Raw genomic sequence first — 26,954 nt, forward strand, 5'->3', positions numbered from 1 at the left:
ACAGGGCAGTTTTCCTGAGCAGCCTCAAATAATGTCCCAGCCTGAAGCAGACCAAACCTGTGCATCTCAGGCAGCTCCAGCTCACACTGCTGTCAAGGTGACAGTGACAATCATAACAAACCCCTGCAGCAAAATCTCCCAAGGCTTTGCCTGCTGGAGCCCACAGTTTTCTACTGATTGGGTTTTTATCCTTTTCTTCCTGAAAAGGGCTTCCTAATGGCTTGGCATAATTTGTTGTCCTACATATGTTTGAATAGAAGTGTAATTATGCCACAAAAAGGAATACATTTTATGCAACAAAATAGAAGGAACACAACACACTGCATTTGGTGGAAAGGACTAGTTTGAATGACATTCAGAATCTAGAGGGCATTAGAGAAGAGCAGAATAACAAAGTAGGCCTCAGCTGAGATTAAAAAAATCAATGAAATATCTACCTGTTAGTGGCTCTTCTTACTCATTTCTCTGTTTAGCACATCAAGCAAACAATATGGAAGTGTCTGTATTTTTACAAGTATGGGGAACATTAAGATCATCTGCATTTTACTCTTTCTAAACAAGACATGTCTTAAAATAATGCATTATTTATTCCAGTGTAGTGTCTTTCAAGTCCTCCAGGTAGGATCTAGAGGATGATTATCAGGTTGCAAAAACCCAACACAGGTCAGTTTGTCACCTGAAAGCTGAAGGAACCAAAGGGATTAAACAGCTTTTGGAAACGGAAGTTAGGTTCTTATGAAATCTTTTTCCTTTATATCCCCATGGACAAACATTTGTAAAGACTTAAATACAGCACTGGAAGCTCTTCTCCATCTCCCACCCATGGAGACAGGGGCTTCTCCAGGTGGCTCAGCCAACTGACACAGAAAGGATGGCAAAGCCACTGCTGCAGTCCCAGGCACCTTTCAAGTGGTCTCCCCTTCCACTGGTGCTGTCCTGTAATTAAAGCAGTTAGGAGGCTGCTGGACAGTGCAAGTCTCTGACCCTTCCAAGCCGTTCCCAAGCAGCACCCCAATGGGGTCACTTGGGCCAGGGGGAGGGATACTGGCCATGAAAGGCTGTCGGGCCCAAAGCCAGTTTTGGTGCACACTCCCTCCCAACCCACACCGGGCAGGAGCTGGGCTCCCCTTGTGCAGCATCCTGAGCTTAAATTAATGATGAATCAGCAATCAGCCTTGGACCAGGAGCCTGAAAGGATGGTTCTGGAGGTAGAAGACAATTGTGGAAGTTCCTTGACATTCTTGGTCCTCCTTCAAGCCCTTGAACTGAAGTCACTGTTTCAATAATTACATGGAACAGCTGCAGCCCACTTACCAGAGCCCCCTGTACACACCTGGGAAACATCTCCATACAAAGTATAAAACTCCGTATCCAAAGTTTCAGAGATGACTGCATTAGCTTGCTTTATTCATACTTGTAACATACTTCAAACTTTGATGCGGAGTTCTGCTAACTAATATCTAGTCAAAGACAAAAACCCCTAAGTCAATCCATGAAGACTAAGCAGTTCCATAACCTTCAAAATAAGTTCTTGAATGTTTTATAGTATTTGATAGCAGCTTTTTATTGGTTACAAAACCTAAGCCCATATACAAAATTAGGAACACATTTAGATGCCTCTTTGAAAGAACGTTTTAGTCTATTTTAACTGATAGTTTAAAAAAATAATAAAAACAATGCAATTTTAAACACTGTTCTGAAAACGTAAAAGTGCAGCAATATACTTTGTTTCCTTTATTAACTATGAAATGGTGCAATCCCAATCAAAAGCTGATAAGGTCACAGCAGAAAGAACTGAGCAAGCGCTTTCACCTGCCTTACCCAGTTCTCCGATGTTCACTTTTATTGTAATGCATTGAGTGCAAGAAAAGGGTCGAATCTTGACAGGAGAGGGAAACTGTTGTTTCATCATCAATTTGCATGTCATCTCTAGAACAACAGTGAGCGTAGGCTGAACCAGGTATGCATCAGTCTATATGGCGTACTGGAGACTAGACTGAATTAGAAGGGGGAAATATTTGTTCACAATAACATCTGCTGGAACTCTAATTTCACAAAAACTTTGTGACCTTACCTAACTTTGACTTTTTATTGTTTAGTTTTTTAGCGAACACCACACAGTTTCAAGATTTTAGACTATAGTGTGTGAATAGGATGCAGTTACCATATGAAGCTTCAACTCAACTTCTGGGAAAAGAAAAAAGGCACAATGAACTTCAACTCAATTTTATGTGCACAAGAGTTGAAAAATCTGAGCCACCTTAAAGAGAAATTGATTCTAAAATTTATAAAACCTATAAATAATCAGAGGCCAAACCACTATATTAAAACAGATTATCTAGCAAGTAAAAATCTTGCAGTTTAAACATACGCTTGTATCCAGCTGAGATACAAGACAACTCACTCTTTAAAGTGGCTCCACCTTGGCAGATATATATTTAATGAATGCACACCTGCTATGTGTTGTTCATCAGTGGAAAAACAGCTGATCCACAAAGCTCTGATGGCATCTGTCCTTATCTTCATCACAGTAAATACAACCCACATCCAATAACTAAATTAGTTTAGATTTTTCTATCCCTTCACATCAATGCATTGGGAAATTACACCCAGTAAACAACAGCAACAAAACCAGTTTGTGTGATAGCTTACAGAATTTCAAAATTACCGATCTTTGCCCCAGCAATACCAAAATCCCTTTGAGAGTGACTGGGTCAGGCGATTTTCCAAAAGCAATGACTTCACATACCCTATAGAAAGTTATTTAATGTGCGCTGCACATCAGGTTTACGCTGAGTAACGGCAGCTTCAATACAGCCTCACACATCAACCAGTTTGTATGTTTTTAATCACATGAATAAGATTTGAGACTAACTTGTGAATTATTCTTCCAATACTCCAAGAATGAAGCTTTTATGACGCTTCTAAGTAGTTGCTGGTTTGTTGCCAACCACATCATCATAAGCACTGGTTACTAAGTAAAAAATAGTTTAAGACTAAATTACAGTAAACATGAAAGCTCCACAGTTTAAACCCAATATAAATCAACCATATCCAATTATCAATTTCAAACAGAAGATATTGACTACTGAAAGTTGAAAGCAAGATTCTTTTTAACTAATACATTTTTGGACAGAATTTTTTTTCTACAGTCTGGGACTCTTGCTTTCAGCTTAAACAGAAGTTCAAGTCCATAACAGGTTGTAGCTCAGGTAAAATACCATGCACAGCATTTGATTACTTCAAAACAGCAGGAACACACAGGCTGAAGTGAGTGGTCAAATAGGGCTCGCTGTTCTCAAAAATTAGGTATAATGGCAAAAGCTTTACCAGTCCAAATCTACAGTTCATTCTCCAACCCTGGTTTCTGAGGCAGTTAATGAACACACATCAATTACTGATAGCTGAAGTAGTTTTTTTTTGTTTCTTTTAAACTTAAGTGTTTAATCAATTGCCAAGTGTTGTGTTTCTATAAGTTACTTTTATTTCAGTTTCACCAATGAAATTCATTTGGCTTGCATTTTTGAATCTATTCTTCCACATAAAGTTTATGAAAATATGTTTGTGGAGGACGATGATGGAGGCTCAGAGCAAATTGGGCCCCTGTAAAGTCTTCCAAAATGTATGCATCATACCAAAGTGTCTTGATCCACAGCGCACCATTTTCCAAAGAAGCTACTTTTCCGTGGAAAGCCAATGTGCCACCACTATGGAATATTCTTAACAAAACTGCAGATTGCGGTTGTCAGCATGTGGCACCAGGAAAAAGGCAAAAAAAGGTAGTTGGGACTGTTAAAAAGAATTCTGAAATAGTTTAAGAGATCATGCATATGCATTTACAGTCCATGTGATAGTGATGTTTGGCAACTGCAAAGTGACCAATACATGGCTTGCTTTAGAAGCATCAAAACGAAGAGGCATGTGTGTCTTGGAGCCTTTTGTTTCTTCACTTGGTAGCCATCTGGTGGTGCTTCGTACTGGTGTGGGACAACAGAAGCTGCACTTTTTCTGAACTTAAAAATTAAATTCTTTTGTTTGAAGGTTGGCCGTTGGGTCGAAGTTGTAAGTACCTCCTTGAGTGGCTTCAGGAATGAGACTGGGGTCTTCATCAATCTACAAAACACAACAGCAGAAACACATGAGAGGCTGATTTCCTGCATCACTGGGTACACAGAGAAGAAATTCACAAACATTCATGTTTTCTTTTTTTTTTAAAGTATTATCGCAGTAAAATTAGATCTGTTTTTCCAATTAAATTCTCCAAATATGTTTAAAAAGAACAACACATCAACTCTGTTCTAATACCATTAGGGAAACAGAAAATTTTTATGGTAATTTAGGGTCAGTGCTGCTGTTTGGTCAAAGCAGTTGCTATTTTAGCTATGCAGTTTAATTTTCAGTGCCAATTTTTAGTACTTCTGGAGTTGGCTAATCACTAGTTGTGGATTCCAAAATTAGTTTTGTATTTTCTCCCATTTTCTTTCAACATGAAAATATATTTTTATCAGCAGCTGATAGAAATACTTATATAAAGCTTAACAGACTTAGTATCTCCTATCAGAATTTGAAGGATTTAGAACTCATTTCAGAGCAGTCTCATAAGCACCAAATCTGAAGTTGGTTTTACATCAACAGTACTTCATTGCTCTATTGATACAGAGTGAAAGGCATCAGCAGCCAACTTCACCCAGCTTCCTCTGAGCTGTTAGAATTTGGTATTTACAGCCTCAAGGAATAGCAAATAAATGGTCAGTAGCAACAAAATGCACAACTTCAAACCCTACCCATCCTCCTGCAAATCACCAGCTGCACTGCTCTCTGAGCCTCATTTGAGATCATGTGTCATTCTGAAGCGGGAAAGAGCCCTTGCATGCGGGGGTCTGAAGAGCTATCTGAGACCTGGCCTTGCAGTAGTGCACACATCAGAACTGACTCATCTAAAATCTTTCTCTTGACTTTGGGTGACACTGTTTAAAGCAGGGGGAAGAGATTGAGGCCTTTTGTGACCACAACAATCTGCACGTCATGCCCACATGAAGACTGAGTCTGGTTTCAGAACGTTTCACAAAACATTTTTGTCTTGATAAATTAGCACTTCTGCCTTCTGCAGGGATACTACAAAGTAACCCCACCTAAGCTCACCTGCCTTTAACACACAAAACTGAAGTCAGGAAGCTGTTAGTGCTGGTCCTACAGTACAGGCTGTGCACTTTACAGGGCTCAGCAAAGGAACAGATGGGATTAGCAATGAAGGGACATCAAGGAGCCAGCAACGTCTCATGAGAATACAGAAGCTCCTGAAGTGATAGAAAGCAAGATCACTCCTGGACAGTCCATCATAACACTGCCAATCAGGCTACCATAACCAATCTCTTGTCTCCCTGGAGCAATTATGGAATTCCTACATCTGAGTGTCAGAAGCTCCAGAAAACATAGTAACAACATAATAATCTGAAGGAAAGTCCTGCTCTTGAGTAAAGCAGGCATATTCAGCCCATCAGGCATAGATTAAATTGTATTAATGTAAAAAGTAAATGCACAAAAGGGAGTACTAACCTCAACAGAGATATTTTCCACCCACATCAACCAGACTGCGCTCTTCAGTTAGACACAGAAGTTTCAGAGTCTCTGTGGAGACTCTAGGACACTACTCACAGAATCACTACAAGCATAGGGAACTTCTCACAAATCTTAACCTCTGGTGACTAACTTCCCAATCATATAATGGGCCCATGAATTGAAAATTATTGACTCCTGAAGTTTGAACTCTCTAAATGCCAGCTCTATGTAAGAGAAGTACTGAAAACATAGTTCTACTAGGCTGTAGAACTACAGACACCCTGCAAAGCCTAGAAAAGGTAATTTGTCTTTGAACTGCATGTTGAAGTGCTCCTCAGGAATTCATAAGCAGCCAGTAGCAGGAGTAGCTAGAACCAGAGGGTCAAAACACCTATCCTAGGTGCCACAAAATACTAGATCAAACAGCTGCAGAAAGTGTTAATAGTTTTGATGACTCTTTTCACTGCAGAATCCAGACTTAGCAAATACAGTTGAAATACAAACATTTTTCTGAAAGTAAGGATCTGCTGCCCCTTTCAAAGACTGATGTAGGAGAAAATAAAAAAGGAGAGAAAATAAAAAGGAGAGCCAGAGAACTATTTAGATTCCAATCACAAGTAATTACACGTCAACCTGACAAAACTAAGTGAGCATTGATCAATTTGTTAGGCAAAACTAGAGTAGTCCTCTAGATTTTGCTGAAGGAAAGTCCTGGTATTGAGAAACTCTTCAAAGACTTTAAATTGAGGGAAACTACTGAGCAAGGACCAGGAAAAATGACTTGGGAGATAATGTATGTTCATGACCACTGGAGCTGAGGAACAGTGACAATGTACTTACTGAGCTAAGAGCACAATACATATACTTTTCCATCTTTAGCATACTTACATCATCACCAGAGAAATATTGATCTATAATTTCAAATGCTAGTTTATAAATGTCTTCATTCTCATGCTGTTGCAAGGCTTCAATTTTCTCTAATCCTGAATAAAAGAAAATGGAGAAGAGTTTTACAAGATTAAACCAGAGTTACTGACTACTTTAGAAAAATAAGAAAAATAATTAAACATTACTACTGAAACACACTAGAAAAGATGTAGCTCAGTTTGAAAATATGATCTACACAGCAGCTATCTTTGTCTCTAAGAGGATAGAGAAGTAGTTTGTGAACTTTATATGCCAGGGAATATTCCATTTTATAAGCAATGGATAATGGAGTCTTCTCTTTATTTAGATAAAACTCTTTAGTTTTTAAAACTTCTGTCTACTACATAACTTTTGGGTTAGTCGCTGTGGTTTCTATGTATCCCCAAAAAGAAGTGGCTACGTTTGTGTGTTGGCTGTAAGTTTAAAACAGCAAGGTGACAAAGCAGCTAAAAGACTACTCCCATTTTCAAACTGGATATGGAATAACACAAGGGAAAAGCTTCCAGTACATTACGTTCTTCAGAATCTCTTTATTATAATACACTGATTAGCATACATTACAACTTGGATTGTGATATTGAAAAGACTTCTCATCCTGCTTTGCTCTGTAATGAAATTATGATCCTAAAACTGCTTCCAGGGCAATGAACTGGAGCAAGAATTGTGTGTTTTACCACAGGACAAAGTATGTGCAATTATCACATGAAAAGAATTACAATTCTCATTGAAACCTAAAAAACCTATGCTACAGAAAGCTCCTTCAACAATTGCCTCTACACAGCCATCTCCAAACTGAAATAAAGAGAAAAAAAAAGGTAATGTCTCTCATTAAAAAGTCTCCCTTGTTTACTCAAATAGCCTATGTTAAATAACACTACAGTAAACATCAGCAAGGGGAGGACAGAATAACATCCAGCCAATTAAATTTTTTAAAAGCCTAGTAAGCTCTTACCTCCACACTCTTCTATAATTTCAGCTATTGTGCTAGCCTCATCACCAGCCATTATCAGGATGTTTTTCAGGCCATCCAGCACCACCTGCACCACTTGAGAATCCTTTACTGAGAGTAGATTGCAGAATGGTGGGATTACATTTTGTTGTACAAGGTATTCAACCTAAATAATTAAAAACAAACAACAACAACAACAAAAATTTCAGCATTGTGCTTCTTACATAAATGGCTGCATATGCAACATTTTAGTGACAGCTTGAAATCCTGCTACACATACCTGATCTTTTCTCCCACTTATTGTCAAATTGCTAATTGCCCAAGCAGCTTCCTTTTGTGTCCCGAAGTCCCCCTGAAAAATAAAATTAATAGCTCATTAAAATCAGCATGGAAACATCTGTCAAACTTATTAAAAATCACAAACTCCTCATGTCAGATTTATAAAAAGACGATGACAACTTGCATAGCTGATAGCTTGACTGACCTTAGCCAGCTGGTGTATGATCATGGGGATTAGCCCAGCATCTATTACAGCCTGAACTTGTTGCTGGTTTCCTGCTGTGATATTGGAAAGGAACCAAACTGCTTCCTACAACGGGATAAAGCAAAGAAGTAGAACACTTTTAAAAACTAGTCAGCAGATGAAAAAAAGAACTTAACCAAACCTGACCACCTCAAAACCTAAAATCATACAATGAGCAATCACTAAACAGGCCTCCTCCTCCTCAGTAGTGCTTCTAGCACACAAACTTTTATTGTACTGTGAAAGATAAAAGGAATCAATGTAAAATTAATATGATTAATTCACAGGGCCAGATTCTCTCTCACACAAGAAGTGTCTCCATACATCCGGAAATGTGTGCCTTATATCCACTTTGCACTGGCTGGACTCACAGACAGGCTTCAAACTTTCAATCAGTTTTATGAGGAAAACAGGAAAACTGGTAAAGCATCATAAAAAAAAGGACTTGCCCTGTAATCCTGCTACTGACAGCTCAGTAGTACCTTTCTGCTATGATAAAAGGAAGACTCCACCTCCTATTTTCTTCATGTAACATGAAGTGGTGTCCACAAATCCCGTTCAAGTATCACACATGACACTGTCCTGTGACTTTGCTCAGCAGTTACTTCTTCAGGAGGTTCATCCACATGGCTACCACCTATCTGATGGCAGTTATAAATTCCCAGTTACAAAGGGGGATACTTGTCATGACAATCCAGAACATCTTAAAAAGGCTCCAATCTTGAGTAAAAGATGTGGCAAGAAGGCAATTATGAAGCACTGCAGGAAAAAAACCCATGGGTTTCCACTTTTTTAGGGACGTGTATTTTATTTCTATTTGCCTCTCACAATATAGACTTGAAACAAAACTGAAAGCATTTCTGGACTTTTTTTTTTTTTGTACAAAAATAATTCCCTGCCCTTCAAAAGAGCTCTTCATCACTCTTTTGTGAAAGTTAAGAGGTAAGGCAAAAATAAATCACATCAGTTTGACTGTCAAAGATAACTTCTTCAGAGATCTTCACAGCTGACAGGGCCTGAAGAAACAGAGATTCCTCACAAATAGATTTTTCCTCAATGATACACTATATGGGGGAATCACATAATCGAAACAAAAAAGCCTTCTGCTCAACCAGACCATCTCTGCAATGGAAGATAGCACAATGACTAAAAAACCCCAAATAAGACGAAATACAGCTCTGGAAAAGGAGGCACTGATCACTTTGATCAAACTCTCCCTATTCCATCTCAGCCTTGCAGCAGTGAAGTTATTTCTGCCAAAAGGAAGGAGATGAAATGCAGACAATTTTCAGGGAAGAACAGTGATACACCCTCCTTCCTTGAAGATGAAGATGAACAAGTGAACCAACTTCACTATGAAAAGGTGAAGTGGGAAAACTGCATTGGTCTTATGCAACTCACTGGACTCAACTAAAATTATGACAAACTGTAACTGAAGTTAGCCAGTTATTCACTTTGCAAATGAAAAGAAAAAGTATCCCACTCCAAAGCAAAACCCTTCAGTCCTCCCAGAAAGCACGAGGCATCAACACCAATGCATGGATACTCACTATGGCTGCTTGGTTTCAGTCCTAATAAAGCACCAGCCTCTAAGGCTGCATCTTTATACAAAATTGCTCACATGCCGGAAATAACAGCTGTAGGAAATTCTTCTGTAATATTCCACAGGCTACTGTTTTATGTCTTAAAAAAAATACTAAGTTAGGAAGAAACAAATCATACCTTGTTTATCTTCTCTTTTGGATGCGTCAGGAGATGTGGGAAATAAGACAAAACATCACAATTGAGAACAACTTGTGTCTGCTCATCAGTACCAGTTACTATGTTGCCTACTGCTCTCAGTGCTGCTGTCTGAATATCCAAAGTGGGAAGGAAAAAAAATTGCATGTTAAAGACATTGCTGTTACTTACGCTATAACAAAGAGCATTTTAAGATATCTCTTTATAAAAACACTTTGCAAAATACAATTTAGCACTTCATCCTCTGAGCTACATCAGAAAAATCGATACTGGTTCATCAAAAGACACAGTACATTACAAAATAAATACACTGCAGCTCAACTCAAAAAGTGCAAACATTAGAAATTAAAAGAATATTAAAACCTTAGAAGATTAGTCATCATGTACCTGATCTGTGCTACAATTCCAACAACAGCTTCTAGGCTCTATGGCTGCTGAGGTTGCTCACTGCTCCATTCAGCTCCCCACTATGGCATTCAAAACCTCACAACTACTTATTGAGTCTCAGGTGATTTCAGAAATTGACTTTACATCTTTATGTATTGGTCAGTAAATGCTTTACAAGTGACAGAATACTGGAGAGACTTCTTCCATCAAGTGAACTAGTCTGACAAATTTTAAGACAGCCAAATCTCATCCAAAGTACAAACTAAACAAATGTGTCAAATGCACAGATATATAGAAGATCTCTGTATTACAGCAGATGGGTCATAAAAAACCCAGTACACATTAACTAGCTTTTAGTTTCACATTGTCTTTAAAATTAATCAAGTAAGCTCAGTTAACCTTTCACAGCTAATTACAAATATACTTTACTAAAAGGACTCAGCATTCACAAATATTTCCATACTCTAAAGGTTCCAAAATACTGATTTCCATGAACTATTCAGATAGAACATGCACAACCATATATGCAGCACCAGAAAAAGTGCATATTACTTGAATTCTGGAAAACATAAAATCTATTGTCATTAAGTATTTTAGGACTACAAAAGGAAGGCACCCCTGATAATCACATAACAGAAGTTAATGTTTAACCTGTCACTACTTAAAACTGGGTTAGTACTATTTTGCTTGAGTTTTATTTCTTTTTAACATTTTTTTCCCCAGTGTAGGTAATATTTTTTGTTTATTTTACCTATGCAAAATGTAGCTATAAATGTTCGTCTCACTAACTCCACTAATAAATACTGTAAGGCACATTATTTTTAGCAAACAGCATACAAAGGACTATTCAAACACAACTGAATCAGACTTACTTGAACTTTAACCTCCTGATGACTCAGAAGGGGAACTAGAAAAGGTACAACTCCCGAATCAATCACCATTTGTATCTGTTCATTTCCACCATCTGTTAAGTAGGACAAAGCCCAAACGGTGTCCACAAGAATCTACAAATTGGAGAGAATAGGGTTTACACATTGAACAGAAAAAATCTGTATAACGAAGCCTTAATTTAGTGAACAACATTCTACTGTCTGGGGTGGAGAGGGGAAAACATGCAATTTAGTTATAGGAAAAACTTAAACATGATTGTGATAAGACCTAATCAGTAATATGTTAGATTATTATGTACAACTATGAAAACCAGGGCCATTTGTTCCATCAGAGTAATTTCTGTATGTCCACATTTTGGTGCATAAAGTGACAGCATACATCATCTCACAAAGGTAAACTGTTGGGCTTGATTTGCATTTCCAAGATAAGACAACCAGCTCAGGTAAGTAGTTGTGCTAGTAACTTTCTGAAGAAAATACCAATACAGCTTCCTTAGCATAGCTGTAATTTGTCAGCTGTGCTATCTTATGATTACAGAATACATAAATTCCCTTAAGTCTCTAATCCATTGGACATCTTAGCATTTCTGATCCATAGTGCAGTTCTGAAGTGAAACTGCAAACAAGTCTGGATGCATGCCTTTTCCTGCCTTCATATTAAGAATAAAAAGCAGCAAAGGAAAGTAGTTCTCATACCAACTAAAGGACTGGCAACTATTGTAATGTGGCAACTGTTGAAGTGTTCAAGCAAAGCAAAACCCACAGAGAAATGCCTATCATGCAGGGCCATCTGAGAATCTTAAAAGAAAAAAAGTCACTGATGATTTGATAAGGATGATTAGAAGCCCTCAAAAATAGACAGGTACAAAAGTTAGTCACTGAAAGGTAGTACCTGAAGCAGAAATAATGCGAGCAGAGAGGGATATCACATCACATAGAGATGATGTTAGGAACTGCAGGAAAAGAAATCTGGATCCTACTAAGGACATAATCTGTTGAGGTAGCTAGATCTAGCCTACTTTTAAAACAGATAGCCATTTACAATTTCCAGCTATGAGAACAGCTGAATACTGCAGTACTAGAGCACAGGAAGGACTTCACAATCCTGACCCAGCTGCAGCCACCCAGCTCCGGATGCCAGCCAGCACAGCCCAAAGGCTTTCCTGCCACAGCCTGCTGCTGCCCTCACCTCCTGTGCTGCAGTGGAGCCACTCTGGCAGCAGAAGCAGTGAGAGATGGTGCCTCACCAGTTTGCTGCCCCACAGCCCTGCTGGTGACGAGAGCAGCAGCCGCCAGAAGCACTCACAGGACTGTGGGCTGACCTACCTGCATCACTGACTCATCTCCAAAGATAGGTTTGCTGCTCCAGTACGGAGAGGCTGGGACCAGACTGGTACCTCCAAACTAGCACCTGACTCTCAGGATCAAAATGACGGACACCCTAATTGAGATCAGTCAAAACCTGGCATCACAGTCTCATACCTACATCAATAAGCTCTCATACAATCATTGCTTGCACAAAGCTTTAAAATTTGGCAGAAAAAAAAGAGCCTACAGGTTAGAAGTGTATTCGGTTTTGCAATGAATTCTGTTCAGATTTGTCCAAATTACTCATTGAAAAGTCACCATGCGCTGTCTCCCACTCACATTACACTGGGGAAACCCTGGCAAAATCCCAGCTTAAACTGTACAAATATTTTGTGGAGGCAAGCCCACTTCACCATTAAAAAAGCAGCAGAAACACTGCTACTACAGTGTTGAACTAACAAACGACAGTTCCACTGATCTCATGCTTTATTTTATCCCCAAACCCAACACAAGGGTTCAATTCCTTCTTCCCTAAACTAAAAGATCACTACAGGGATTACAAAATCCTGATAGAAGGAGGAGAAAAACAGCTCAACATCTGTCAGTTACACAGATGTTTGTTCTGAAGTCCCAATATATAAGGCTTCATGAGATAAATCCACTCCCTAGGACATTACTTGGAAAAACACAGGCAAACTCACGATTCAGGAATGTGAGAAGTACTGAAGGTTTAGTATTAAAAACATGAAGGTTGTCAAAGGTGCCACAAAACAATAGTTTATTGCTGTTTGTTTAAATATATTTTAATACGTGATTTCCTTAATTAAACGTTGCAAAGTCAGGCACCCAACAAGTACAGAAGTCAGGTTTACCCTTATGATCACAATATTTTACTGGACTGATACACAGAATTACATCTAATTTTTTTACACATATTACATATCATCTAGGCAAAATTATAACCTGGGGCAGAATTAAAGTGCAGCTGATGGTAAAGCTGACACTTTAATTTTCTAGTGCTCAATTAAAGATAGGATTTTTAAAGCTATTTCAAATGTACAGGATAAAAAATGCCATCTTCTACAAAAGGTATTTCAGAAATGGTATTTGCACTTTTTTCATGCTCTGAATGGCTACAATCACATTAGTCTTCATATTTAATTATGCATTTATGATTTAATGATACATAAATTAACATACAAACACAAGTTTACTACTTTAAGAAAATCCTGCAGCATTATCTTTCTAGAGAAAGCAAAGAATCTAAATATCTAAAACTTTAGAAATTACTTACGTTTATATCTGTATGGTAAATGAGAACACACAATGCTGGCAAAATCTGAAAAGAAGTTTATCAGTCATTACAGTAGAACAAAATTGGTGGTAAAATTATGAATCCAAGTATTACAATCACAAAGCTTAGTCTGAGTCTGCTTTAATATATTGTAATCACATACTTTCCAGCAGCTGGTCATTCCCTCAAAGTATGTATAAAAATATCTGTATTATCTCTCTGTATTTCAAATATCTGAATATCTGTATTTCAAATTTCTGAAAATATGAGACAGTACTAGATTCCAGACACAGAATGTAGACTGTATTTTGAGGGAAAACAAGCAAATAACAGAGATAAGATACCCTGCTGATATTTTAAAAGTTTAATTATCACACACAAAAATTATTAGCCAAATATCAATATATAAACCTCTTGGATTAAAGTTTAATTTTTTATAATCACAAATGGAGAAAATATAAAACTGGGCTGTGATAAAACTGCTTTGAACAGAGTGCTTTAGTTAGTAAAGCATTACGTGCAAAAGTTTTCTTGTTTCTCTGCTTCATTTTTAAAATGTCATTAAAGTTTAGCTGTTAATAGTAACGTACTTCACACTTTTGAATTTATCTTAAAATCAAGAACTTCACTTACAATTACAGTTCTAGTCAAATAGCTCAATTTTACTAACTGTGCCAACATTATGAACCAAGCATTTGCTCTGTTCACCAGTTTAAGAGGATTTTCAGGATTTCTGCTCAGGCTGGGACTTGGCATTGGCTGCATGTGCACACCGAGTTGAAACACAAACCATACTACATGTCACTGTTTACTTACGCTTCCTCTTGCTGAAAATAATTACATCTGAATTCTTCTATGTACAGAATCACATTGTGGCCTTTTTATTTTTAGTGAAAACATGTAATGCTGACTATTTTAATACTTTCTAGTATGTTAATTTTTTTGTTGTATAGCTCATCACTTTAGTCTTACTCCCTTTCAGATGTTACAAATAGCTTTATTACAGCTGTAGCAAGTAAATTAGTCAAATTATTTCATCTAACATATGATAGTGGCACAACACATGTGCAGTGACAAAAAACATGCAAAAATTCATAGTATGACAATGTAAAACATTTGGCCTGCAGCCCAGAGTATAAAACATTATCTGTCTCATAATTCTTTATTTACCTCCTGAACTGTCTCCATAGGCGGTGGGGGGTCCTTATTCCTGCAGAGATTTACAATGACCCATGTGACGTTCCGAAGGAAGGTGATGGGAATGGAGGGATTGATGAAGGACAGAAGAGGTTTGACAACTCCCAGTGATATGACATAATCTCTACACTGAGGACCATCACCTACAGAAATGAAAATTGTTGCAAAAGAAATTACATTAAAAATGGAGAATCTTGAAATGTATGCAATGACATGTTGGGATACTGAAATTCTATGTTTCCTCACCAATAATCTACTACTAAAAGGTCATATTTAATTAAATATACATACGTAAAGTTATGTATGTATATTTTAGGAAACACAAAATTTATCCTGTTATATTTTGCATAGTAAGTGATACTATTATTTAGAAAAAAAAACCAGGAGGTACATATGTAATTCTGGCCATATTATATACTTTCAAAAAAGTTGCATCAAGACACAGAATTCAGAGGAAACATAGTCTCTTATGATAATGCCAGTGTTCAAAAAGTCAAGTTCTAAAATGAAACGTTCCCTGAATTCAAATCATCAAAACAACAAGTTACCTATAATATTTCCGAGAGCCCAGACAGCTTGCTCACAAACATTCTGGTGTGGTGAATGAAGTAGTCTCAAGAAGAGGGGTACTGCATCTGCAGAATGCAAATATTAGATTTGTTTAATGCTGAATCTTGGTATATGAGCAACATGTCCACTAATTTACACAAAACACATTCTCCACCATGCCTTATAAATGTTTCTATTATGAAGGGTGCACAAAACCTGAGTTGAACATTTCTATATCTATCTGGAGAAGGGAAAAATAGGCTTAAGAACAGAATTATTAATCCACAGTGCTCCCCACATTCAAACATTTCCCCATATTTCTCAAAGCAATAGGCAGACCCTCAAGTATGCAGGTGTGAGGTTTCACGTCCCAGTAATTCAGATTTTCCAGTTATCCAGGATCACAACACATACCAAGCAGAATGACATGCCCACTTGTGCAAACATGCTTCATATCCTGACTTTAAGAAAATAGCTTCCTCCCAAGAGGTGGCTATAGTTAGTTTCCATATGCAGTTGTCGTGAACGGCGGAAGAATTGCAGCACACAATATGCGTGAACAGCAAATCTCAAAGTTTACTGATAGCTCACACATATTTATATTGGTGTTAATGAAGCTTATACATATTGCAAAGCTAAGCTCATTATTGGTTAAAACACACATGAATCAACCACACCTGCTTCTATGCTCTAATGATTATTTTGTTTCTATGTTTACATTCTTGTGGCTATTCTACCTAGGCTATCTTCATTTTTCTGGCAAAAGATTTTCTCCCCCATCTTCATGTTGCAGCAAAGGTCACCATGACCCTTGTCAGTGATTGGACACTGACTACTTAATCCCCAGCTTGTTTCCCCTAACCTTATCCAACGGTATCACATCAAAGTGGCCTTTCTCAGCTAGCCAATTATCCATAAAGCTCTCCACATGCAGTGAAGATTTACATCCATCTGCCAGGCCCAAGACACGTTTTAATTTTCTCTTATATAATGCCAGCAACATACCAAATTAAGGAAGTGGTACTGATTTTAGATATCATTCTCTGTCGAATTAAATACATTGGATAGAGCTATGTAACCATCCCACTACTATCCCCATGCACTATTTCCCTTCAGACAAGCCATACTGTTTCAAAGACAGTAACTCTTGTAGCAATTTTTTAAGTCTATTTATGATCATACTCATCCTATAGTCTGAATAAACTAAATCAATTTATATACCGTTAAAGAGTATTTTTCTTGCAGAAATAGCTTCACAAATTTAAAAAAAAAAAGTTTGTGAGCAACCGTGAATCAATATTGTGTTGATAATAAGCAAAAAACCTGATGTATTTTCCTGAAAAACACAGAGCCATGAAGAAGAAAGACAACCTAAAATTCCCTGCCCACCCCAGAGGAGTGATTCAGCCATTGCCTATAACTGACAAGCAGGAACAGCAACACACTGATGCTTAAGAACACTCACTCTTGTAATAAAATCACCCCACTTCTATTAGCTCAAGTGGAATATTTTAGCTTCCTTCTCAGCAATTACTGAGATTACAATTCAGCCATACATGCATTCAACATCTTTTGGAGAAGAGGGTCAACCATGTAGTTTATATTACACTGCAATCCTGGTATGCTTTCAAAACCAGGAATGAAGTTATTTCATAATAGCACTCAGGCAGGAGGACAACCTGAGACAGCATGAGATGAAGTTTTCTGACCTACCACTCTCAAAAAATTAATTATTCCTGCTCCAAACTGGCTTCTGCCAGGAGCTATTCTGTGCAAATAGTACTTCTCTTTTGCTGGGCCTTCCAAGTACCATCTGTCCCTCCTGACTGCAGGAGGATGCCTTCTTTTGTATTAAGGCTGCATCAGCCTCTTCTGTAGCTGCAAGGGCCTATTGCTTTGTTTCCTCAAACCCTTCCTTTATCTAAAGGGAGAAGAGCTGGGAGACTGTTTTCCCTCGGTCATCTCCCAGTCAAAGCAGCAAGACTTTCAGACTAAACTTCATCCGTTTTCTCTTCATGAGTAAAATGCTTTTTATTCTCTGAAGTCATTTAGCACATTTTCTTTTCAAGCATTAACTAAACAGATTTTGGGAGAAACATGTCCCAACTTGAACTTCTAGTAATTGTTCAGGTAACAATAATGCTTTTAGTTATGCTGTACATACTTTTATTCTACTTTTAATTTTTACTTCAAGATTTTTTCCTGCAAAGTTAATACTATAAACATCCTTTCTATTAGCTTCATTCAAACAGGACAACATTGTGGGACATGAAAAAGAAAGAAAACAATGACTAACCAATGAACAAGTTGAGAAGGAAGGAAAAACTTGGGAGTAGATTTTCAAAGGTACTTAGACACCACAAAAGCAATCTAAAAACAGAGGTGCCCAAATAGCATCAGAAACTTTTGAAGCAAATTCAAGATGTTGATTTTTTTTTGTTTTAATGCCTTTGGATTTTTATCCAAAGCTCATTTTGGTAAGATAATTTTATCCAATTATTATTATTATTATTATTATTATTATTATTATTATTATTATTATTATTATTATTATTATTATTATTATTACTATTACTATTATTATTATTATTATTAATAATAATAATAATAATAATAATAATAATAATGCTCCAGTATCTTAAATATACAGAATCTAGTAATTATTTAGTTATTTTCTTAGCCATGAAAACATATAAACCAGCATTTTACTTTGAAAGGCAGGTTCATACAGTAAAAAAAAATTCAAACAACTAAGTCACCACTTTCCCATATAAAAATGAGAATATGAGTAAGTAAAGATAGCTTATTATGTATTTGCTTATCTATAATCTAGTGTTTTATGACAACATATTCTATGAGCACAAAGGTGATTGTTTTAAGATAAGTATGCTGATCCATAAAAGCTATAGACAGAATAATGAAAAAAGTATTTGATTAATTTATCTTCATTTGACTTTAGAGTTTCTTTCCTTTCTCACTGTCTGGTTAAACAAGAAATGAAAGCAGTTCAATAAACGTGTGTGTACAGGAGATACTAATCATACAGACAAGGAAAGGATGGTAATTTTCTTAACAATGTATTTAAATGGGCAACCTTACATACTGTATATATTTAACAACTTTAATAAGATTTATGAACACACCTTTGAGGCAGAAAGAATTAACTCCTAACTTAAGTGTTATCCACAGAGCAATTAATGGTACATGATTTCAGAAATCAAACTAAGAAAGAGAAAGGACTTAGATTTTTGTCATAGTGATTGTGTCATCTGTCATTCTCTGTCTTCTTTATGGGAAATCCTGTCTGGCATCCTTAACATTGATTGTTAGTGACAAGCAGATTTATGTTTAAGAGCAAATGTAGAAATCTTTCAGAAATCTTCAGGACAAGCATGTATTTATTACTTTAATGGTATTGATAAGAAATGGCATTTGTTATCCAAATACTTTCTTTTTCCCACAATATCCACCCCCACTGCCTCCTCCCCAAAAAAACCAAAGTTGTAATACTTACTCGACTGTACAACAGCTTGAGTCTGTGCAGAAGTGCCTGATGCTATGTTAGTCAATGCCCATGCAGCTTCAAATTGTAATGAAGGACTGTAATGAAAGAGTTTTATACTAGTTATAAGTTGATACATCATCTGAAGACTATTTTATGGATCATTTCAATATTGCTAGCTGCATCCATAAGAAATACTCTACATTTAGGCAGTACCACTGGGCTAACATTTAAAAAACTCCAACATCTAAGCCTGGACTTTTCAGGGAAAAAGCTGTAAGAAAAAAAGAGGTCTTGCATTCCGTGACCTTTTGTAAACCATTCATCACTCTGAATTAGTATTTGTAACAAAAAAACTCCAACCAAACAACCAATTAAACTTGATTCTTCCGCCACTACATTCCAGATCAAGTGCAAGCTGGTATACTTGGATACAGACATTTTTTTGCACCATCATTGACAGGCAAAATATCTACAATCGGTATGAAAAGACAGCATCACACCTGTCTTATTAAATACAGATAAAATTAGTTACAAATGTCATGAAAGCTGAGACATCTCTTCCAAGATGTCTGTCAACTGCTGTCTGTGCCAACCGCAGTTTAGTAAAACGGTTTGCATGAAAACTGCTGTTTAAGTTAAGAGTTCTACAAGCTACAAAAGAGTTTATAGCCCATGGTCATTAGCACAACTGTAAGTGTCTGGATTTAGGAAGAACAGAGAATATTTACTGTCAGGTGACTGTTTCATTTCCATGGCTTTTTGTGCCTTTATCAGTCATGTTTTATATACAGTTTTAAATACCGGCTTCTTTAAAATTTTTTTTTGTATTAATTTCCAAAGCAATTTGAGGTTTTATTTGGGATGGGAAGAATTAAAAAGGAGGTAAAAACAAATCACACCTCTCAGCAGCTACCTATAAACCTTTAAATTTTAGGATCAAGTGTATTAAAACTCTAGCTTTAGGTTAGTCCCTTTTTTCTTTCTCTCATGATAAGCTTTTAAGTATTACATGAATAACAGCTTTAATGATTTGTTATGCAAAGTCTTTTCAGAGTTTAACTCTGCTAAATATTATATAGCAATCACGATTAAAAGGACTGCTTAAAAAAAAACATTGAGTTCAATTTTGAGAGACTTATTAAATATGTACAAGGGTAAATCATACAAAAACTAGCAGAAGATTCAAATTAAAAAAATTTCAAAGCACTGAACCATTTACTTCTAGAGCAGACAAGCGTTCATGACCCATTTTAAAATTCTTTCCTGATTTGAATGTTATTGTCAGCTGCCTTCTAAGCAACTGTTTTGTTAAACAAGCTCGGAAAAAACCCTACTCACAGTTCGTAGTTTTGCAGCCATCAAAATATACCAAAAATACCACAACATATTTTTGAAATTCCTAGCTCTCATAGCTGCAGAAATAACATTGAAAATGGAAATACTATAAATACATTCATGTCTGCCTGAGATCAAAGACAGGCTAAAATATTTACCTCAATTGTGTTAATCCCTATCTATCCGAATCAGGGGCTCAAGATTTGTTGAATATGGCATGTTTTGTTTCTTACATGTCATTAAATGCCTGCAGCTATATGCTCAGTGTTCTCTATGTTCTTTACTGAAGCTCTTTGTTTTCCAATAAAGGCTCAGAGAGCATGCTCACCATGTTCTACCATCACATAAGAGAGCAGCAGAGAGCCAGAAGGAAACACACCTTGCAGTGAGAAGAAACCAGAAATACCAGCTAATAATCTTAATGGAAAAGACAAATGTATTCTACAAAAATCCCCTGTTCACAACCAGGCATGTTCTCTGCCTTCACACAAATACACACAAGTCTGTGGCAGGTTTCTTAAAAAAAGCTAGTGAAAGGCTGAAATATTCAAACCCAGTGAGAAATGTAGTAAGATTTTCTCCATTACTTGGATATGCTCAAACACGCTTGAAAAAATTAAATGACATTTCAGTGGCAGAATAAATATTCCTGGAGAACTTGTGATTTATCACCATGGAATTGATCCACTGTGTCAGATTATATGGTGCTGGAATCCTCAGTTTTGTTTCAAATAATCATTTTTTTCTTAATGCAAATTTCTAGTAACAGTGAAGATTTTTAAAAGAATACTTACTTATCATCCCTTTCTAGGCATTTTACCAGAATTGGTAAAATTCCAGATTTTATTAAGTCATCAATAGGTGGATTTCTGTCACTGGATAGGAGTTTTCTGTGAAATTGAAAGTAAAAGTAAGTAACTTTTATAACAAAAACCATGTATAAGTTATGTTTCTGTATCTTTATTTATTTTACCTTGCAGCTTGGACAGCACTCAGTTGGATCACTGGGTTGTCACTTGTGGCATTCTGAAATAAAAATTAAAAACACAGTAAAAATTAAAAATGCACAGAACACACCCTTCTAGTTAAAAAAAAAAAAGTTAAATGTAACATACCTGCAGTATAGCTTCTAGTGTTACATTTTGCTTGAAAAGAAAAAAAAAGTTTTAGTAATTTTGCTGATAAATTATAACCTTCTTAAACATTTAATACAAGAAAACTTATTTTAACAGTGTATCAGTTCATAAATTTACTTTCAGATAACTGTAAGATAACAGAATATATTGTTCAGTTACACCACCAAAGTTTTAAAAATAATTCCAGAATCAAGGAACTTACTGCTTTGAAGTCAGCATCAACATCAGAATCTTCTAAGCTTTCCTCTTGAGGAACATTTCTTTTTTTCAAAAGATGTTCATCTCTTTTGTTCTGTAAAGAAATGACAAAAAATAAAGCCACTTCTAATGCTTATTAGTACAGGGTGGTGATGCACAATGGACCCTTTCAACATTTAAGTATAGATAAGGTTGCCTTTTTTTAAAGGCATTTGTAGCTGCAAATAGAATTTGCAGTATTTTAGCTGTAATAATCTGGCAGCTTGCTAATCAGACAGATCTACAACAATCCATGACATTTGAATTAATTAAAACTCACACTCTGGGGATCAGTTTTCTAACAGGCATTCACAATACTCATAGCTCTGCATGATATTAACATTTAGCCACACGTAACAGAAATTCTTTTTCAGTGAAAGATTATTTTTCAGCTAAACCTTGTTTTGAAGCTCCCTGGTCACATCTATTTGCATTTTCTGTGTAAAGTAGCATGCTCCATGCACACTGGCACTTGCAGTATTTCCCACTCATGCTATTAGCCTAAGTCCTGACAAAAAACAAGACATCCTCCAGTCTTAGTTCCTTTAAGGAATTCTAAAAGAATAAAATTATCTTTTTAGTGTTAAAATACCCATTTAACATTTCATTTTAACATTCCTAATTTAATGAATTTGAAGACATAAAACAGTAATTTAAAAAGAAAAAAACCCAAATCATCAATTGTTCACACTTTTTTACAAATCTAGAACGTATTAAAAGTATTATACCAAAACTGTGAAATGGTCTCTTCTAAATTTTAGACTTTATAATTTGTTTGGTATGTCTAGAGGTACACAAAGACAGAAGAGGCAATGGAAGATGATGATACAGTATATATATCTGAACACCTTTTTATATTTGGTTTTGGTTTTTTTATAAGTTAAGATTTAATTCTTTAATGATGCAAAATGTTGAAAAAGTGCAAGAGCTAGCTCTAACATCTAGAAGAAATCTAGTATACTAGCAAGGAAAGGCACGCTTTTCAGTCTCCAATTATCTGATAAGCACAGTGCTCATTAAGAGAACCACACCTGGTTTGTAATATCTAAAAAAGCCTCTAAACAGAATGATGTGTTGAAGGGTCCCCAATATTTTATTTTATGTTATAAAAAGCAGCAATTCCTGGTCCAAAATTTCAGGGACGTGTTTACCTTTCAGACATCTTAGAAATAACTTAAAACAAGTTTGAAATCCTCCCAATCAATATATTTTTCTTTTCAGATAACACAAAGCTAAAACTACAAACAAGCACGAGAATAACCCTTTAATGCAGAAGACAACATTCCACAGACTTAGCATAGTTTAATTTTAGTCAAGTTGTAAGAACAGAAACTAGATCCTCAAAGAGTGCACAGACCACCTAGACTGGCTCCAGAGCCGTGCAGTAACAGCTGCATACACGGAGCACATCAGTACAGACAAGCACCACAGGCAGTTTGTTGGCAAGTGCATCTGCAGAGAAGGAAGATGGGAAGGAGCGGGCAGCCGAGCACCAAGAAAGCAGTGTATGCAGACAAAGTGCATCAGGCAGGAACACATAAACTGATGGATTCAGCAGAAAGACCTGCAGTGTATTTACCTGATTTTCCTACACCAGTCACTGAGCTGAACAAGAGCCTCTCCTGTTCCAGTAAGCCTTCTATACCTGCACACACAACTATTCAACCATCCAATCCTTCAGCACCATGAGCATACCTCCCAGAATGCCTCCTACTGTTAACCTTAACCAAAACAAGTACCAGTAACAGTCCATATTCTAAGGCCAAGATATTACACCCCCTTAAGAGAGAAAAAGAAACTTCACAGGATATAACTGACCACAGAATAATGCCACAATTTCTGTGAGTGCAGGCAATGTCTTCAGGCCATCAGTGATATGGTGTGATAGGCTCCAGAAAAAATTACCTCAGCCAAGGAAAGAAAGGAGAAGCAACAATGTTCCTGTAGCTATTCACTGTTTGCAGGTGGCTGGGTTGAAAAACAACTGTCAGGACCAATATAGAAGAGTTTCCACAGCAGCCTGAGGCAGAGAGGCTAGTACTTACTGAGAAGTACTATAAGTTTCTATTCTAATTAGCATTTCTTATAAAGTCAGTGCTCATGAAACCTTTCAGTTCTAAACAGTGTCTCTAAGGCTATTTGAAATATCGTTGTCCATCTGCAAAAGCGTCCAATCCCTAGACAACTAAAATACTCTCTCCAGTAATTTGACAGGCAATCACTCTCCCACAGAAGGTAAAAGAAGATGATTTGCAGCCTGCCATTGCTTTAAAATGCTTGTATTTGGACGTATTGTAGCAAACTCAAAAAGGTTTTGCCTAAATCAAAGCACCGGCCCCTTCTGCAGGCTCCTGTGGTGAAAATGAAGATGAATGAACATACCTGGATACAGCTGTCCTGTTCAAAGCCTGGTGAGAGAGCCCTTTCAAAGGTAGAAGCATCAGAGTAGAATTCTGATGGTTAAACCTTGTCACAAACAAAATGCAGCAAGTCTCCTTCTAAAGGGAAGATTCTCAACACTGCCTGAACCATGTATACTATGTCCAGTAAGTACAGAAGCTCATAAACAGGTGCTGACTGCTGGTTGTAAGTATTGCCAACATTCTGGTAGAGATCCCACTGCAGCAGCCTACAAAGGGCATTGGTAAACTTGCCAAATGAATAGATAACAGTAATGATACTAGGAGTGCACTCTCTTGTCCAGTTTTTATGACAGATGCACATCATTTGCTTCACTGACAGTGGGATGGTCAAGCTACATGAACAGCAAGTATTCAAGTCCTGCAGATCCTGGTACTTCTTTTGTTTATCTTCTTAGAAGACGGCCACACAATTAAAAAAAATAAAGACTAATTCAAGGAAGTTTCAAATGTTCAAAAACACGATTTAACAGAAGACTCCTTGTGGGTAAAAGGAACATCCTAAAAACTCTGTGCAACATTTAACTTAGTACTAGGGGACATGGCCAATGGGATGCTCTAACAGAACTGGGAAAGGTATCAAATATGAATTTCTACATATTTTTCAGCACTGGACACACCGGAAAGCTCTGTGAGGAGTGCCAGCTGTTGTGAGGTTCCAAGATTAAAAGGGAAAAGAAATTAACAAGAAAATCTTTGCCTGCAGATAACAAATACCATTACAAAATGTTTCTTCAAGTCAGGGGAAAGTTAAATAGGAGCTCAGTAGCCAGTAGATGTTCTTGAGGGACAAAAGTTAACATAATTATGTTTGAGTCTTCTGAGGACAAAAAGCAGAACTTCAAGAACATTTCAACATTAAAAACTGGAGTTCCTAATGGTAGCCAGTATTAGCTATACTCACAGATGACAACAAGCAGCTCTTGCCCCTGCAATTACATCCAAGGAGAGACTAAGGGTTCAAGCCAGTGATGAAGGTAGATTCAGGTTTTCTGGACATCCCTTTTAAGCTACCACTGAGCCCAAGTCAGATTCCAAGATTCTTCTTCAGATAAAGATTTAGCTACAGATACACAGTTAGAAGAGGTAGGCACTTCCCTACATTTGAGTTCTGCTAATTCACCTTTGTGACAACACAGAGCCATCATAATGTTCCTGTTCGGTTAGTGCTCATCTGTCTCAGAAAAGGGACAAATTGACTAAAAAGAAGTAGATAGCAGTGTATGGCCTAAGCATGAATTGCAAAGATTGAGACCTCTTAAGTCAGGGAACAGCAAGATCTCACTCAAATGGATTCAAGCAAATCTCCAAAGAATTTCTTCCTAACCCTTTTCAACTAAGCCTCTAAAAGAAACCATTAGGAATGTAATTTTCCTCTTAGGGTATTTTTTTTAAATGAATCAGTTGAGGCAGGGTAAAGGCAAATTCTTTACCAAGAATTTGTGCTACTAACACTTGATAGTAGAAAATGTTAGGGAAGCCTCCAGAAGACCATACTAATAGTGCTTCAGTGTCCCTGTCATTGTAGTCATTCTTCAAACTGGCAGACTTATATTATGTACTAAAATATGTCCTTTATAGCGAACAAAAAGCTATACATACACACTGAACTGGAAAAGACACTTAACTGATACAAGTTTTACAGTCCTGAAACAAAGTATTTTCTTTTGCTTTTGGAGTTTCAGACTTACTGAGAATCAGAAAAAGATTTATTTTCCACCCTAGCACTCCCAGCAACATAAAAGACAGATTCCTTTATTCAAAGAGTCTTCTATTTTATTTAGGAGCTATCATGGACATAAGCAATCTTATTTAGGAAAGATCAAAGTAGAAACAAGGACAGTATGCCAGGGAAAGAGGTAAAAAAAGACATATGCCCATGACTCTTTAATCCACCACTTATTTATCAAATAATTGCTTTGCCTTGCACCAAACTTAATTGGCAATTAAAGCTTTCACGTGCTCATGTCTGTGAGCTCTCAGAGGCAGCTGAGTTTGCCAAGAAAGCCAAAAATAAACCTTGTGAGAGATCATGGAAGTACTTAGGATTCCAGTTAGCAGACAGTATCCTGTGTTTCTGCTGAAGTTAGGAGTGCTAAGGCTTCCTTTGAAGGGTGACATCTAACTCAATGACCGTATCATTGACCTGGCTAAGACTGACTACCTTTGTTTAGGCACACAAGTGACCCAAGACAAACTTCATCTTCAGAGAAAGCCAAGCACCCAGAGTCAAAGGATGTCTCAGAGCAATGGAGTTACAGGATTTATTTAGATATAGAACCTTAAACTGAATCCTAACCATTGCTCATCCACTATGCCCCTCTAGATTGAGACTAACAGACCAAGCCAATTAATTCCAGGATCCTTGTTACTAACAGAGCAGCCTTCAGGTTTCTGGGATGCTGAAACCAAGTGATAAACACTCTAAATCAGACTTCACCAAGACATTGCACTGAAGAGCTTTATATTCTACATCCTGATGCAGCCTCTACCACCTGACTCTTAAAGTATCAGAACTGACACTGTTATCTGTCAGGAAAGGGAGATGGCTATTGTTTAAGCTCTCAGAGCTGCTGCTGTACAAACAATATAATCAGAGACCAAGACTATCTTTCCAGAAATGTAGTAGATCCACTCTCAAAATGCATAGAACACAAAGCCAATATGGAATCAGTAAAAGGGCATCTGACCCTGGGGAGTGTCATCTGCCTGGCTCATGATGCCAACCCATGCCTCAACCTGGAATCTGCCAGACTACTGCTACCTTTTCCTGTCAGATAGCTTTGCTAATCTTTGTCAATTAAATTCCTAAACAAATAATAAGTGATTGAGAAATAAAAAGCAGGGGAAAAAATAGTTTCTTCCTGAGTAAGAGCTGTGGTGTGAAGACAGTGAATAGAGATAATATATTCTTGAAACAGAATGTGTTGCAAATGCACCTTGATGTCTGTAATTTCAAGAGAATAAACACCTCACACTGATGCATGCTGAAGTTGTT

At 37.0% G+C, this 26,954-nt stretch overlaps 1 protein-coding gene across 1 annotated transcript in view; it reads right to left on the bottom strand.

Moving 5' to 3' along the window:
• Nucleotides 1-1,524: 1,524 nt before the first annotated feature.
• KPNA3 (karyopherin subunit alpha 3) overlaps nucleotides 1,525-26,954 on the bottom strand; it is a 48,246-nt gene continuing 22,816 nt past the window's right edge. Inside the window, exons 3-17 of the mRNA XM_054653738.2 lie at nucleotides 21,502-21,591; nucleotides 21,279-21,308; nucleotides 21,137-21,189; nucleotides 20,958-21,053; nucleotides 18,838-18,923; nucleotides 15,323-15,409; nucleotides 14,748-14,917; nucleotides 13,578-13,622; nucleotides 10,958-11,089; nucleotides 9,681-9,809; nucleotides 7,920-8,024; nucleotides 7,716-7,787; nucleotides 7,439-7,601; nucleotides 6,448-6,542; nucleotides 1,525-4,113 (exon numbers count right to left, since the gene is read on the bottom strand). Of these exons, the coding sequence (XP_054509713.1) occupies nucleotides 4,015-4,113; nucleotides 6,448-6,542; nucleotides 7,439-7,601; nucleotides 7,716-7,787; nucleotides 7,920-8,024; nucleotides 9,681-9,809; nucleotides 10,958-11,089; nucleotides 13,578-13,622; nucleotides 14,748-14,917; nucleotides 15,323-15,409; nucleotides 18,838-18,923; nucleotides 20,958-21,053; nucleotides 21,137-21,189; nucleotides 21,279-21,308; nucleotides 21,502-21,591 (1,452 nt within the window). The 3' untranslated portion in view covers nucleotides 1,525-4,014. The remainder of the gene's footprint in view (nucleotides 4,114-6,447; nucleotides 6,543-7,438; nucleotides 7,602-7,715; nucleotides 7,788-7,919; nucleotides 8,025-9,680; nucleotides 9,810-10,957; nucleotides 11,090-13,577; nucleotides 13,623-14,747; nucleotides 14,918-15,322; nucleotides 15,410-18,837; nucleotides 18,924-20,957; nucleotides 21,054-21,136; nucleotides 21,190-21,278; nucleotides 21,309-21,501; nucleotides 21,592-26,954) is intronic.

The sequence above is a fragment of the Agelaius phoeniceus genome, chromosome 2 (genome assembly GCF_051311805.1).
Source record: "Agelaius phoeniceus isolate bAgePho1 chromosome 2, bAgePho1.hap1, whole genome shotgun sequence".
In the NCBI taxonomy this organism is placed as follows: domain Eukaryota; kingdom Metazoa; phylum Chordata; class Aves; order Passeriformes; family Icteridae; genus Agelaius; species Agelaius phoeniceus.